This window comes from Engystomops pustulosus, chromosome 9 (genome assembly GCF_040894005.1).
Source record: "Engystomops pustulosus chromosome 9, aEngPut4.maternal, whole genome shotgun sequence".
Classification (NCBI taxonomy): Eukaryota; Metazoa; Chordata; class Amphibia; order Anura; family Leptodactylidae; genus Engystomops; species Engystomops pustulosus.
Window position 1 is genome coordinate 1,801,395 of NC_092419.1, and position 17,257 is coordinate 1,818,651.

A 17,257-nucleotide genomic window follows, 5' to 3' on the forward strand; every position below is an offset into this window, starting at 1 on the left:
ATACATGCAGACAGCTACAGATATGTATAGACAGCTACAGATACGTGCAGACAGCTATAGATACGTGCAGACAGCTACAGATACATGCAGACAGCTACAGATACATGCAGACAGCTACAGATACGTGCAGACAGCTACAGATACGTGCAGACAGCTACAGATACGTGCAGACAGCTACAGATACGGGCAGACAGCTACAGATACATACAGCTACAGATACGTGCAGACAGCTCCCCCTTGTACATCACAATACCTGTCATGTGACTCCCCCTTGTACATCACAATACCTGTCATGTGACTCCCCTTTGTACATCATAATACCTAACATGTGACTCTCCCTTATACATCACAATACCTGTCATGTGACTCCCCCTTATATATCACAATACCTGTCATGTGACTCCCCCTCGTATATTGCAATACCTGTCATATGACTCCCCCTTGTACATCACAATACCTGTCATGTTACTCTCCCTTATACATCACAATACCTGTCATGTGACTCCCCCTTGTATATTACAATACCTGTCATGTGACTCCCCCTTGTACATCACAATACCTGTCATGTGACTCCCCCTTGTACATCACAATACCTGTCATGTGACTCCCCCTTATATATCACAATACCTGTCATACGTGCAGACAGCTACAGATACGTGCAGACAGCTACAGATACGTGCAGACAGCTACAGATACATACAGCTACAGATACATGCAGACAGCTACAGATACATGCAGACAGCTACAGATACGTGCAGACAGCTACAGATACGTGCAGACAGCTACAGATACATGCAGACAGCTACAGATACATGCAGACAGCTACAGATACGTGCATACAGCTACAGATACATGCAGCAAGACATACATACAGGCAAACAGCTACAGATACGTGCAGAGAGCTACAGATACGTGCAGAGAGCTACAGATACGTGCATACAGCTACAGATACGTGCAGACAGCTACAGATACGTGCAGACAGCTATAGATACGTGCAGCAAGACATATATACAGGTAGACAGCTACAGATACGTGCAGACAGCTACAGATACGTGCAGACAGCTACAGATACATGCAGACAACTACAGATACATGCAGACAGCTACAGATACATGCAGCAAGACATACATACAGGCAAACAGCTACAGATACGTGCAGAGAGCTACAGATACGTGCAGACAGCTATAGATACAGGCAGACAGCCATAGATACGTGCAGCAAGACATATATACAGGCAGACAGCTACAGATACGTGCAGACAGCTACAGATACGTGCAGACAGCTACAGATACATGCAGACAGCTACAGATACATACAGCTACAGATACGTGCAGACAGCTACAGATACGTGCAGACAGCTACAGATACGTGCAGACAGCTACAGATACTTGCAGACAGCTAAAGATACGTGCAGACAGCTAAAGGTACATGCAGACAGCTACAGATACATGCAGACAGCTACAGATACATACATACATACAGATGCGTGCAGACAGCTACAGATACGTGCAGACAGCTACAGATACGTGCATACAGCTAAAGATACATGCAGTAAGACATACATACAGGCAAACAGCTACAGATACGTGCAGACAGCTACACATACGTGCAGACAGCTACAGATACATGCAGACAGCTACAGATACATGCAGCAAGACATACATACAGGCAAACAGCTACAGATACGTGCAGAGAGCTACAGATACGTGCAGAGAGCTACAGATACGTGCAGACAGCTACAGATATGTGCAGACAGCTAAAGATACGTGCAGACAGCTACAGATACATGCAGACAGCTACAGATACATGCAGACAGCTACAGATACATGCAGACAGCTACAGATACATGCAGACAGCTACAGATACGTGCAGACAGCTACAGATACGTGCAGACAGCTACAGACAAGTGCAGACAGCTACAGATACATACAGCTACAGATACGTGCAGACAGCTACAGATACATGCAGACAGCTACAGATACGTGCAGACAGCTACAGATACGTGCAGACAGCTACAGATACGTGCAGACAGCTACAGATACGTGCAGACAGCTACAGATACGTACAGACAGCTACAGATACGTGCAGACAGCTATAGATACGTGCAGACAGCTACAGATACATGCAGACAGCTACAGATACATGCAGACAGCTACAGGTACATGCAGACAGCTGCAGATACGTGCAGACAGCTACAGATACGTGCAGACAGCTACAGATACGGGCAGACAGCTACAGATACATACAGCTACAGATACGTGCAGACAGCTCCCCCTTGTACATCACAATACCTGTCATGTGACTCCCCTTTGTACATCACAATACCTGTCATGTGACTCCCCTTTGTACATCATAATACCTGTCATGTGACTCCCCCTTGTACATCACAATACCTGTCATGTGACTCCCCCTTATATATCACAATACCTGTCATGTGTCTCCCCCTTGTATATTGCAATACCTGTCATGTGACTCCCCCTTGTACATCACAATACCTGTCATGTTACTCTCCCTTATACATCACAATACCTGTCATGTGACTCCCCCTTGTACATCACAATACCTGTCATGTGACTCCCCCTTATACATCACAATACCTGTCATGTGACTCCCCCTTATATATCACAATACCTGTCATGTGACTCCCCCTTGTACATCACAATACCTGTCATGTGACTCCCCCTTATACATCACAATACCTGTCATGTGACTCCCCCTTGTACATCACAATACCTGTCATGTGACTCCCCCTTATACATCACAATACCTGTCATGTGACTCCCCCTTGTACATCACAATACCTGTCATGTGACTCTCCCTTGTACATCACAATACCTGTCATGTGACTCCCCCTTATACATCACAATACCTGTCATGTGACTCCCCCTTGTACATCGCAGCGAGTGTAGGATTTTTCTTTGTTTTTCAGCTTCCGCTGCTATAGGTTTCTATCCTGGACAAATCTACCACCAACCATCCTGATAAACCAGGGACATTACTTATAGATCCAGGCACCGGGACTGTAGGATCTTCCTTTATGTGTTATCTATGGCCTCCTCCCTTCTAACATCTATGCTAATGAGCCTGAAAGGCTACTGGGGTGGAGTTGCCATAGCACCTCCCTGCTTTAGCTTCACACCTCCCTCTTTCCAATGTAATATTACTGCAGCAGAGGGAGTTTCTAGACACAGTGGGAGGGGGAAGCGCTCCTGCACAATGTAACAGCCTGTGAAGCTGCAGCAAATAAGGGCCGGGAGCCCCATCTGGCTCATTAGCCTACATTTAAAAGTACTGCATGGAGGGACTCTGGGAGCCTTTCAGAATCATTAGCATAATTTTGGAAGGAAGGAGACCACGGATAACAAATATAACGACATCCACGGTGCCTGGATCTATGCGTGATGTCCCTGGGTTATCAGGATGGAGTCTGATGGGAGATTTCCTTTAAATGCCCCCAAATAAGAGGAAGATAAGATCATCATTGTGCTGTCCCATTATATTGTAGTGTCCCGGGAGCAGATAACGGTGTCAGTAAGCTGCTACAAAGCCGTATACTTCTACTTGCTGTAGAATACACACAGGGAAGGGACTTAAATTCCATACACATCCAAATTGTGGCCCCACAAATGAAGGTCCCAGATGATGGGGGGGTCACAGAAAGGCTTATTGTTATTTGATTTTTCTTCTATGAAAGCGTCCGGGATCTGAAGAAAAATGTAAAGGATCAATCGTGAGCAGATTTTTTATCCTGACGGCTGCTCACTGCTTCCATCTGGATGACTCCCCCCAGGCTGTCAATGTCAGAGTTGGAGGTAAGTCCATCAGTCCCTCTAAGCTCCTGCTGTGGTCCACCTTGGAGACGACCCTGGTAGTATGAGGAGCACAGGCAGGGCCAGACTAAGACATAAAGCAGCAAACAAAGTTTTGTCAGATCTTGGAGACCAGCCAGGGGCCCAGCCTTTGGATCATGAGATATCGGTCTTTTTCTTATATTTATCATACGCCGGTTCCCGTGCATTTTCTCCTCTTGATTTATCGGGCATGGCGCTGCGCAGCGTTTATTCTACGCCAGGCCCCGCCCATGTGAAAAGCCACCCCCCCCCCTTCCCCCACTGGCGTGAGGGTGGTGGATTAGGGCAAATAATCGCAATAAGCTACAAGCATTTGTGATTATCCCAGGACGTCTATGTCACTGACGTGCTGCTGAGCCTCTGATTAATAAGCCCCAATACGTTCATCAGATCAGGGATCCATGCGGCACCAGCGGAGGGAGCGGTGCCCACAGATGATGAGCTACCATGCCGCAGTACACACACCAATCTCGGCCTAGATTTAGGTGAAAACATCTGCTGTAGATTCACATGGAAAATACTACAATAATGTCATTTTCATGATAATTTTCTGCTTTAAATTTGCAGAAGATTTATGTTCTCTCAGTAGGAGAAGTGAAATCCTGTGTGTAACCACATGCGAATCAGGAACAAAATCTGATGTAATTATGCCAAAACCTGCAGTGCATTTTACATGCTGTTGATTAACAACTCCATTGCAGAGGTTAATTTCTTCAGAAAATATTTGCATCCTAAGGAAGACGTTTATAGCAGCCTTGCACCACATGTGAATTCACCTTTATACACATAGACTGCTGCATTCATTTACACATAATACTACTTTGTGTGTTGTCTGGATGAGTTTGGATGAGTCTTATCTTGTTTTATCCACAAGCAGCAGAGACTGTAGAGGGGGACCAGCAGGATGGAAAAGTCTTCTTCTGGGGTCACTGGTCTCTCTGGAGACATAACCCAATGACAGCTAATACATAAGTCATCAGCAGCCTCCTCACCTATATACAGCCCTGACATGGAGGCTAAAGGAGACAATGACCACAGGACTGGAATAAGAGAATTATTGGAGACGACCACTTTATGAGCGGCCCACCAGGACTCTGTTTGGGAAGACCCCACCTGTGTCTGTGTATATTTCTGGTGACCCCATTTGTCTCTATTGTAGATAAGGCCCTGAAAGTGAAGAACCTCCACCGTCATAGTAAGTACAACCCCGCCGGGAAACAGGACAAGAAGGTGGAGAAATCCTTTGACTATGATTTGGCTCTCATCGAGCTGGAAAATAAGATTGAATACTCCAGAAAAGTCAGGTAAAATGAGACGCCATTGTTTCTTACTTCTGGGATTTGCAGATTTTGGGCCGCTGGGACTGACGACGATTAGATCTATTGTTGGTCATAGTTTTTGGGGCTCTGTATGGGGGGGCTCTGTATGGGGGGGGGGCACTGAGTATGTGACATGGTGGCCATTAGATACCATAGAGTCTGTTGTCCTTTATAATGTATATCTATATGTGAGATGTAACAAGCCTTGCTGTTCCCGCAGACCCATCTGTCTTCCATGTACCTCAGCCACAACGTGGGCCTTAAAGAAACGGGGACAAGCCGTCACATGTAACGATCATAGTAAGTGTCCACGTGCAGACGCATCATTAGGATAGACACTGATGTCCCACAGCTGTGGGTTTATCTGCTGTGGCCCCTTGATCACAGGTGTGAGGGGCCCGTACATATGGGCTCTACTGCTCCATTCATGTCTGTGTGATGTGACTGGACTGAGATATTTCCGCCTGAGACTCCATCACTTGAAATTCGGGAAAGAAGACGCCATTTTTGTACCAGTGGGGATCCGAGCAATCAGACTCGTAACACCAAACCTGTATAAACCAGTAACTATCCTGGGACAACCCCTTTAGTGAGGACAATCATGAGCTCCCCCTAGTGGTGGCTTCCTGGAGACAATGGGGGACATTAATCATAGTCAGTTAGACTGTTTTGAGCGTCTTTTAACGCGAAAATCTGGCGCATCTCGTTAATTAGGCGCATTTATGCGCCATTTCTGGCGCACGGCAAAGTTCGGCACGTAGTGGTTTTGAGTCCCTGCGCCTTATCTGACATAGTGAGTGCGTCCTAAACAGATGTTTGCACGGGATCTATCACAAAAGTGCGCCTAAAAAGGCACAAAATAGGCGCAGAAAATGCACCTGCTCTGAGCAGGTGTACTTTAAAAAAACTTCCCTTTTCATTACTAAAAACATACATTTTAGGTTCCCAAATGAAGAATCACCTCTATGCAACATGGAAAATACTTCGGAGCAGTTTTAAAATGTAAAATTTCTCCAGTAACGACTTCATCATTGTCTATGGGATCATCTCTGGGAGTGATTATTGTCTTATTGTACAGATCTGAGAATATTATCAGTCTCCATTTCATGTAAATTACAATAAAAAGGGAAAAGACTCATTTCAGCAAGAATTTTTTTTTTTTTTTTTAACATCTCTGTCACTTTTAGTCCCTGCATTTGCATCATAATGATATTTTTTTTGTGCAGAGATGAAGCCCTGAACGTTCTGTCACATTTTCTCAGTCTCCTTTCATTATTGCTCACAAATGAGATCTAACAATTGCGCCAAATTTGGCGCTAATTTAGGCGCAAATGAATGGGACATGCGACAAATCCAAAGTGCATTTACTAAGGCAGAACCAGATCCATCATAGATCAGGAGCCAAAAAGAAGAGCAAACCAGGCGCAAAAACAGGCGAACCTGAGACCCACTATGATTAATGTCCCCCAATATTCCTATGTCTATAGTTCAGGTGCAGTTGATATCCATAGGAATGTAGTTATATGACCTATGTACCAGCTAAATGTTCTTTAACCCTTTATATATCATATTTTTTAGAAAATACAGTCCTTGATTCGGAATTGGTGAAAGCCATGTTTGTTGCAGAGGAAACTCAAAATAAATTTGAGCGAATGAATGTGACCATAAAGCGCGGAGACAAGGTAAGGAGAATGGATAACGACAAGAAACATTGCAAATCATAGGTCCCTGATATCTATATACACACATACAGCATATAGACAATCAGATGCAGCATATACACAGCATATTCACACATACAGCAGATACATACAGCATATACACAGCATATTCACACATACAGCAGATACATACAGCAGATATACACACATACAGCATATACACAGCATATACACACACATACAGCATATACACACACATACAGCATATACACAGCATATACACACATACAGCAGATAGACAATCACATGCAGCATATACACACACATACAGCATATACACACACATACAGCATATACACACACATACAGCATTTACACAGCATATTCACACATACAGCAGATACATACAGCATATATACAGCATATACACACATACAGCAGATACATACAGCATATACACAGCATATACACACACATACAGCATATACACACAGTATACACACATACAGCATATACACACAGTATACACACATACAGCATATACACAGCATATACACACACATACAGCATATACACACACATACAGCATATACACACACATACAGCATATACACACAGTATACACACATACAGCATATACACACATATACAGCATATACACATACACACATACAGCATATACACACATATACAGCATATACACATACACACATACAGAAGTGAGGCAGCGCTCCCCGTTTAGAGGTGAGGCGGCGCTCCCTGTATAGAGGTGAGGGGGTGGTCGACCAGGAGTGGAGCGCGTGTGGCGTTACTGTCCCCGCGCCAGCGTTGTTGCTTCTCATATGTGAGAAGTCGCCAGAATATTTAACACAGAGTTCACAAGCAGCTCCTTGATGAGGGCCCTTTCCAGCCACGGGCCCGGTTGTGGTCGCAGGGTCCTTACACCCCTAATTCCTTGTCCCGCTGCCTGCTGTCCCCTCCCCCTCCAACAATATTTCTTACCTGGGACCCGGGCTGAGCTGTGTCTGTGGATTATATGGGGGTTATATACATATTATACTCTGTGGGCCCCTTTGCAGCCGCTATGACTGCTCCCCCTGTAGTGACGCCCCTTGTCCCCTTCTCTATCACAGAGGAACGCCTGTCTAGAAGACACAAAGAAGATAGAAAAGTTTAAAGATATTCCGGACATCACGGACGCCATCACTGAGAATTTCTTATGTACTGGGGGTGTACAACCTTATGTGGATCCACAAACCTGCAAAGGTAAGTTATTTATCTTCCCTCCTTATATCTCATTCATTATTCACAATTATGAGAAAACAGCGTCCACTGTGATTTATCATGACATTATATATGACATCACAGGGCCAATAATGACATCACACAGCCAATAATGACATCACAGGGCCAATAATGACATCACACTGCCAATAATGACATCACAGGGCCAATAATGACATCACAGGGCCAATAATGACATCACACTGCCAATAATGACATCACAATGATTTCTCCCGACATTATATATGACATCACACTGCCAATAATGACATCACAGTGCCAATAATGACATCACACTGCCAATAATGACATCACATGGCCAATAATGACATCACACTGCCAATAATGACATCACATGGCCAATAATGACATCACACTGCCAATAATGACATCACATGGCCAATAATGACATCACACTGCCAATAATGACATCACATGGCCAATAATGACATCACACTGCCAATAATGACATCACATGGCCAATAATGACATCACAGGGCCAATAATGACATCACACTGCCAATAATGACATCACACGGCCAATAATGACATCACACTGCCTATAATGACATCACACTGCCAATAATGACATCACAGTGCCAATAATGACATCACGGTGCCAATAATGACATCACACTGCCAATAATGACATCACACTGCCTATAATGACATCACACTGCCTATAATGACATCACACTGCCAATAATGACATCACACTGGCAATAATGACATCACAGTGCCAATAATGACATCACACTGCCAATAATGACATCACACGGCCAATAATGACATCACACTGCCAATAATGACATCACAGTGCAAATAATGACATCACACGGCCAATAATGACATCACGGTGCCAATAATGACATCACACTGCCAATAATGACATCACACTGCCAATAATGACATCACAGGGCCAATAATGACACCACACTGCCAATAATGACATCACACGGCCAATAATGATATCACACTGCCAATAATGACATCACACTGCCTATAATGACATCACAGGGCAAATAATGACATCACACTGCCAATAATGACATCACACTGCCAATAATGACATCACAGGGCCAATAATGACACCACACTGCCAATAATGACATCAGACTGCCAATAATGACATCACACGGCCAATAATGATATCACACTGCCAATAATGACATCACACTGCCTATAATGACATCACACTGGCAATAATGACATCACACTGGCAATAATGACATCACAGTGCCAATAATGACATCACACTGCCAATAATGACATCACAGTGCCTATAATGACATCACACTGCCTATAATGACATCACACTGCCTATAATGACATCACAGGGCCAATAATGACATCACACTGCCTATAATGACATCACAGGGCCAATAATGACATCACACTGGCCAATAATGACATCACAGGGCCAATAATGACATCACACTGCCAATAATGACATCACACTGCCAATAATGACATCACACTGGCAATTATGACATCACAGTGCCAATAATGACATCACACTGCCAATAATGACATCACAGGGCCTATAATGACATCACACTGCCAATAACGACATCACACTGCCAATAATGACATCACAGGGCCAATAATGACATCACAGGGCCAATAACGACATCACACTGCCAATAACGACATCACACTGCCAATAATGACATCACACGGCCAATAATGACATCACACTGCCAATAATGACATCACACTGCCTATAATGACATCACACTGCCAATAATGACATCACACTGGCAATAATGACATCACACTGCCAATAATGACATCACACTGCCAATAATGACATCACAGGGCCAATAATGACATCACACTGCCAATAATGACATCACACTGCCAATAATGACATCACACTGCCAATAATCACATCACACTGCCAATAATGACATCACACTGCCAATAATGACATCACACTGCCTATAATGACATCACAGGGCCAATAATGACATCACAGGGCCAATAATGACATCACACTGCCAATAATGACATCACACTGCCAATAATGACATCACACTGCGTATAATGACATCACAGTGCCAATAATGACATCACAGTGCCAATAATGACATCACAGGGCCAATAATGACATCACAGTGCCAATAATGACATCACAGGGCCAATAATGACATCACACTGCCAATAATGACATCACGCTGCTAATAATGACATCACACTGCCAATAATGACATCACACTGCTAATAATGACATCACACTGCCAATAATGACATCACAGGGCCAATAATGACATCACACTGCCAATAATGACATCACACTGCCAATAATGACATCACACGGCCAATAATGACACTACACTGCCAATAATGACATCACACTGCCAATAGTGACATCACACTGCGTATAATGACATCACAGTGCCAATAATGACATCACAGGGCCAATAATGACATCACACTGCCTATAATGACATCACAGTGCCAATAATGACATCAAAGGGCCAATAATGACATCACAGGGCCAATAATGACATCACAGGGCCAATAATGACATCACACGGCCAATAGTGACATCACACTGCCAATAATTACATCACACGGCCAATAATGACACCACACTGCCAATAATGACATCACAGTGCCAATAATGACATCACAGGGCCAATAATGACATCCCACTGCCAATAATGACATCACACGGCCAATAATGATATCACACTGCCAATAATGACATCACACTGCCAATAATGACATCACACGGCCAATAATGATATCACACTGCCAATAATGACATCACACTGCCAATAATAACATCACACTGCCTATAATGACATCACACTGCGTATAATGACATCACAGTGCCAATAATGACATCACAGGGCCAATAATGACATCACACTGCCTATAATGACATCACAGTGCCAATAATGACATCACAGGGCCAATAATGACATCACAGGGCCAATAATGACATCACAGGGCCAATAATGACATCACACAGCCAATAATGACATCACACTGCTAATAATGACATCACACTGCCAATAATGACATCACACTGCTATTAATGACATCACACTGCCAATAATGACATCACAGGGCCAATAATGACATCACACTGCCAATAATGACATCACACTGCCAATAATGACATCACACGGCCAATAATGACACCACACGGCCAATAATGACATCACACTGCCAATAGTGACATCACACTGCCAATAATGACATCACACGGCCAATAATGACATCACAGGGCCAATAATGACATCACACGGCCAATAGTGACATCACACTGCCAATAATGACATCACACGGCCAATAATGACATCACACTGCCAATAATGACATCACACGGCCAATAATGACATCACACTGCCAATAATGACATCACACTGCCAATAATGACATCACACGGCCAATAATGACATCACACTGCCAATAATGACATCACACTGCCAATAATGACATCACACTGCCAATAATGACATCACACTTCCAATAATGACATCACAGTGCCAATAATGACATCACACTACCAATAATGACATCACACTACCAATAATGACATCACACTGCCAATAAGGACATCACACTGCCTATAATGACATCACACTGCCAATAATGACATCACACGGCCAATAATGACATCACACTGCCAATAATGACATCACACTGCCAATAATGACATCACACTACCAATAATGACATCACACTGCCTATAATGACATCACACTGCCTATAATGACATCACAGGGCCAATAATGACATCACACTGCCAATAATGACATCACAGGGCCTATAATGACATCACACTGGCAATAATGACATCACACTGGCAAAAATGACATCACACTGGCAAAAATGACATCACAGGGCCAATAATGACATCACACTCCCAATAATAACATCACACTGCCTATAATGACATCACACTGCCTATAATGACATCACAGTGCCAATAATGACATCACAGGGCCAATAATGACATCACACTGCCTATAATGACATCACAGTGCCAATAATGACATCACAGGGCCAATAATGACATCACAGGGCCAATAATGACATCACAGGGCCAATAATGACATCACACTGCCAATAATGACATCAGAGGGCCAATAATGACATCACAGGGCCAATAATGACATCACACTGCCTATAATGACATCACAGGGCCAATAATGACATCACACTGCCTATAATGACATCACACTAACAATAATGACATCACAGGGCCAATAATGACATCACAGGGCCAATAATGACATCCCACTGCAAATAATGACACCACACTGCCAATAATGACATCACACTGCCAATAATGACATCACACGGCCAATAATGATATCACACTGCCAATAATGACATCACACTGCCAATAATGATATCACACTGCCATTAATGACATCACACTGCCAATAATGACATCACACTGCCAATAATAACATCACACTGCCTATAATGACATCACACTGCGTATAATGACATCACAGTGCCAATAATGACATCACAGGGCCAATAATGACATCACACTACCAATAATGACATCACACTGCCAATAATGACATCATAGGGCCAATAATGACATCACAGGGCCAATAATGAGATCACACTGCCTATAATGACATCACAGTGCCAATAATGACATCACAGGGCCAATAATGACATCACAGGGCCAATAATGAGATCACACTGCCTATAATGACATCACAGTGCCAATAATGACATCACAGGGCCAATAATGACATCACAGGGCCAATAATGACATCACACTGCCTATAATGACATCACAGTGCCAATAATGACATCACAGGGCCAATAATGACATCACACTGCCAATAATGACATCACAGGGCCAATAATGACATCACACTGCCAATAATGACATCACACTGCCAATAATGACATCACACTGCTAATAATGACATCACACTGCCAATAATGACATCACACTGCTAATAATGACATCACAGTGCCAATAATGACATCACACGGCCAATAATGATATCACACTGCCAATAATGACATCACACTGCCAATAATGACATCACACTGCCAATAATGACATCACACTGCCAATAATAACATCACACTGCCTATAATGACATCACACTGCGTATAATGACATCACAGTGCCAATAATGACATCACAGGGCCAATAATGACATCACACTGCCTATAATGACATCACAGTGCCAATAATGACATCACAGGGCCAATAATGACATCACAGGGCCAATAATGACATCACAGGGCCAATAATGACATCACACTGCCAATAATGACATCACACGGCCAATAATGACATCACACTGCCAATAATGACATCACAGTGCCAATAATGACATCACACTGCCAATAATGACATCACAGGGCCTATAATGACATCACAGGGCCTATAATGACATCACACGGCCAATAATGACACCACACTGCCAATAATGACATCACAGGGCCAATAATGACATCACACTGCCAATAATGACATCACAGGGCCTATAATGACATCACAGTGCCTATAATGACATCACACGGCCAATAATGACATCACATGGCCAATAATGACATCGCAGGGCCAATATTGACATCACACTGCCAATAATGACATCACACTGCCAATAATTACACCACAGTGCCAATAATGACATCACACTGCCAATAATGACATCACACTGCCTATAATGACATCACAGGGCCAATAATGACATCACACTGCCAATAATGACATCACACTGCCAATAATTACACCACAGTGCCAATAATGACATCACAGGGCCAATAATGACATCACACTGCCAATAATGACATCACACTGCCTATAATGACATCACAGGGCCAATAATGACATCACACGGCCAATAATGACATCACACTGCCAATAATGACATCACACTGCCAATAATGACATCACAGGGCCAATAATTACACCACAGTGCCAATAATGACATCACACTGCCTATAATGACATCACACTGCCTATAATGACATCACACTGGCAATAATGACATCACACTGCCAATAATGACATCACAGGGCCAATAATGACATCACACTGCCAATAATGACATCACAGGGCCAATAATGACATCACACTGGCAATAATGACATCACACTGCCAATAATGACATCACACTGGCAATAATGACATCACACTGCCAATAATGACATCACACTGGCCAATAATGACATCACACTGCCAATAATGACATCACAGGGCCAATAATGACATCACACTGGCCAATAATGACATCACACTGCCAATAATGACATCACACTGGCCAATAATGACATCACACTGCCAATAATGACATCACAGGGCCAATAATGACATCACACTGGCAATAATGACATCACACTGCCAATAATGACATCACACTGGCCAATAATGACATCACACTGCCAATAATGACATCACACTGGCCAATAATGACATCACAGTGCCTTATTGTGACATCAGTGGGTCCCTTTAATGACATCACACTGCCAATAATGATATCACACTGCCAATAATGACATCACACAGCCAATAATGATATCACACTGCCTATAATGACATCACACTGGCAATAATGACATCACACTGGCAATAATGACATCACAGTGCCTCTTTGTGACGTCAGGGGTCCCTTTATGACATCACACTGCCAATAATGACATCACAGTGCCTCGTTGTGACATCAGGGGGTCCCTTTATGACATCACACTGCCAATAATGACATCACAGGGCCAATAATGACATCACAGTGCCTCATTGTGACATCAGGGGTCCCTTTTTGACATCACAGTGCCCTGTAATGAATTCACGTTTCCCCTGTGACCTTCTCTGTGACTCGCTTGTTGTATAATGATGTGGCAGCTTTATATTCTCTATGGGGCAGATAAGTCATAGGTCGGCGCCCATATTGTGGGGGGGCCGCGCAGAGTATATTTCTATACGCAGCTTGTAAACGTCCCCTTTTAGATAGTTGGGTATCTGCAGCGAGTGCGCGTTACTGCCCTGCATTATTCCGTCTGCGCTCCCCTTCACGCCCCTCTACGCCCCCTTGGCCTGGAGATAATATAATACAATGATTATTTCTGAGCCCTGACAAGTGTCCCCCATGTCTTCTTCCTCCAGGTGACTCGGGGGGTCCTCTTATCGTGCAGTACAAACAACGCTACGTTCAGGTAAGTGACTCCTCTCATTGTCTTGTAGTTTTACGTCTATTTGTACAGGAAACAGCAACAAAAAACTAAATGGAGTCCAGAAAACCATGGATTGTCTTCTTCTCATGGTCTGCGCAGTACATGGACGATGCCTCAAGCTGAGGCGCCTCCTCCTTACACCTCCAGCATGTGCCCTATGCCTCCCTAATTATCAGGACATGTGGTGAACGTTCCTCTGGTGAGGGGCTTCTATCTGTGCTTCAGACAACTCCTAGGTCCTGAGGGAAAAAACATGGCCGACAGGAAATAGGTGGAAAAGTTACTTCCTGTCAGCCATGTTCTGTGACACGGGTCACCCAGACAACACTTGGCTCTACCCAAGGATGGGAACATGAGCCTGGGTATAGAAAAGGGGGATTTCTGTACAATATACACTGTATATAATCCCGGGTTCTTATATTTAGTGAGTTTTGTTATTCCCTCTTCATTCCCGTTTCATGTAAGATCGAGGCTCTACAATAAATGTGGGGATCAGGAGGAGCACAAGTTCTGGTTTGTACTGATTTCATTCCTTTCCCGTTCAGGTGGGTGTTATCAGCTGGGGGACCATCAACACTTGTATTGGACCCAAAAGGAAACCTGAACCGGTACCGGCGCTGTCTCGGGACTTCCATACTGACCTGTTCCACATGTTGGATTGGCTCGAAGGAAATGAACACTTGGCTCAAGAACTTCAATTCCTGAAATAAATTGTCCGGGTCCAGGAGCTGCACGACTAAACGCTGAGGCCCAAAGACGACCCAAGTAATGGCTGGACACTCGTAATCTGACCAATCACTGGAGTCACCTGCAGAAATATCCTGTACACATCCCCCGAGATGTAGGACCCGATCACTCAGGTCCTCCAAACCCCTAAAGACACAAACACCAGAAGAGAATTGTACAATCACCTCCCGGGACATGACAGGAGGCCTCGCGTCATCGAAACAAGTAGCCGCATGTCTTGTGTCCCGAGGGAATTCTGCCGGAAATACAGAACATGGAGCAGATATTGGGGAAGATTCCCGATGGAAAATTCTGCCTTGTTTCATCCAAAATTACAAGCTCTTATAGACAGATTTACTTCAGGTCTCTCAATCCTTACTGTCCCTGCACGGCTCCACTCGATGGCTCCACTAGTTTCTTTATTAACACAAAATAAAATTTACATTGTTTCAAATATATAAAACTCATAACAATGTTTTGGGATTGCCAATAAAGTTTTATGAAGTTATGAAGGATGGGAATAGACAAAGAAGGAAAGTGGATTAAAAATATGGGGGTAACCGGGACGGGTTCAGCTTGAGAACCGGATTTCTATTGCTTTTTAAACCTACTTTGAACATAGAAGATAAAATTTTTGAATCTGTGTATTGCACTTATTCCTGTAGTATAGGCCTGACTATAAGGGGTTTATCTGTCCTAGGCCTGACTATAAGGGGTATCTCTGTCCTAGGCCTGACCATAGGGGGTTTATCTGTCCTAGGCCTGACCATAAGGGGTATCTCTGTCCTAGGCCTGACCATAGGGGGTTTATCTGTCCTAGGCCTGACCATAAGGGGTTTATCTGTCCTAGGCCTGACCATAAGGGGTTTATCTGTCCTAGGCCTGACCATAAGGGGTTTATCTGTCCTAGGCCTGACCATAAGGGGTTTATCTGTCTTAGGCCTGACCATAAGGGGTTTATCTGTCCTAGGCCTGACCATAAGGGGTTTATCTGTCCTAGGCCTGACTATAAGGGGTTTATCTGTTCTAGGCCTGACCATAAGGGGTTTATCTGTCCTAGGCCTGACCATAAGGGGTTTATCTGTCCTAGGCCTGACCATAATGGGTTTATCTGTCCTAGGCCTGACCATTAGGGGTATATCTGTCCTAGGCCTGACCATAAGGGGTTTATCTGTCCTAGGCCTGACCATAAGGGGTATATCTGTCCTAGGCCTGACCATAAGGGGTTTATCTGTCCTAGGCCTGA

The 17,257-nt window shown here is 43.7% G+C and overlaps 1 protein-coding gene across 1 annotated transcript in view; it reads left to right on the plus strand.

The window, feature by feature from the left end:
• LOC140078099 (complement factor B-like) overlaps window positions 1–16,519 on the plus strand; it is a 65,822-nt gene extending 49,303 nt beyond the window's left edge. Inside the window, exons 12-18 of the mRNA XM_072125948.1 lie at window positions 3,695–3,812; window positions 5,011–5,155; window positions 5,391–5,470; window positions 6,749–6,852; window positions 7,965–8,097; window positions 15,218–15,267; window positions 15,831–16,519. Of these exons, the coding sequence (XP_071982049.1) occupies window positions 3,695–3,812; window positions 5,011–5,155; window positions 5,391–5,470; window positions 6,749–6,852; window positions 7,965–8,097; window positions 15,218–15,267; window positions 15,831–15,995 (795 nt within the window). The 3' untranslated portion in view covers window positions 15,996–16,519. The remainder of the gene's footprint in view (window positions 1–3,694; window positions 3,813–5,010; window positions 5,156–5,390; window positions 5,471–6,748; window positions 6,853–7,964; window positions 8,098–15,217; window positions 15,268–15,830) is intronic.
• The last annotated feature ends 738 nt before the right edge of the window (window positions 16,520–17,257 follow it).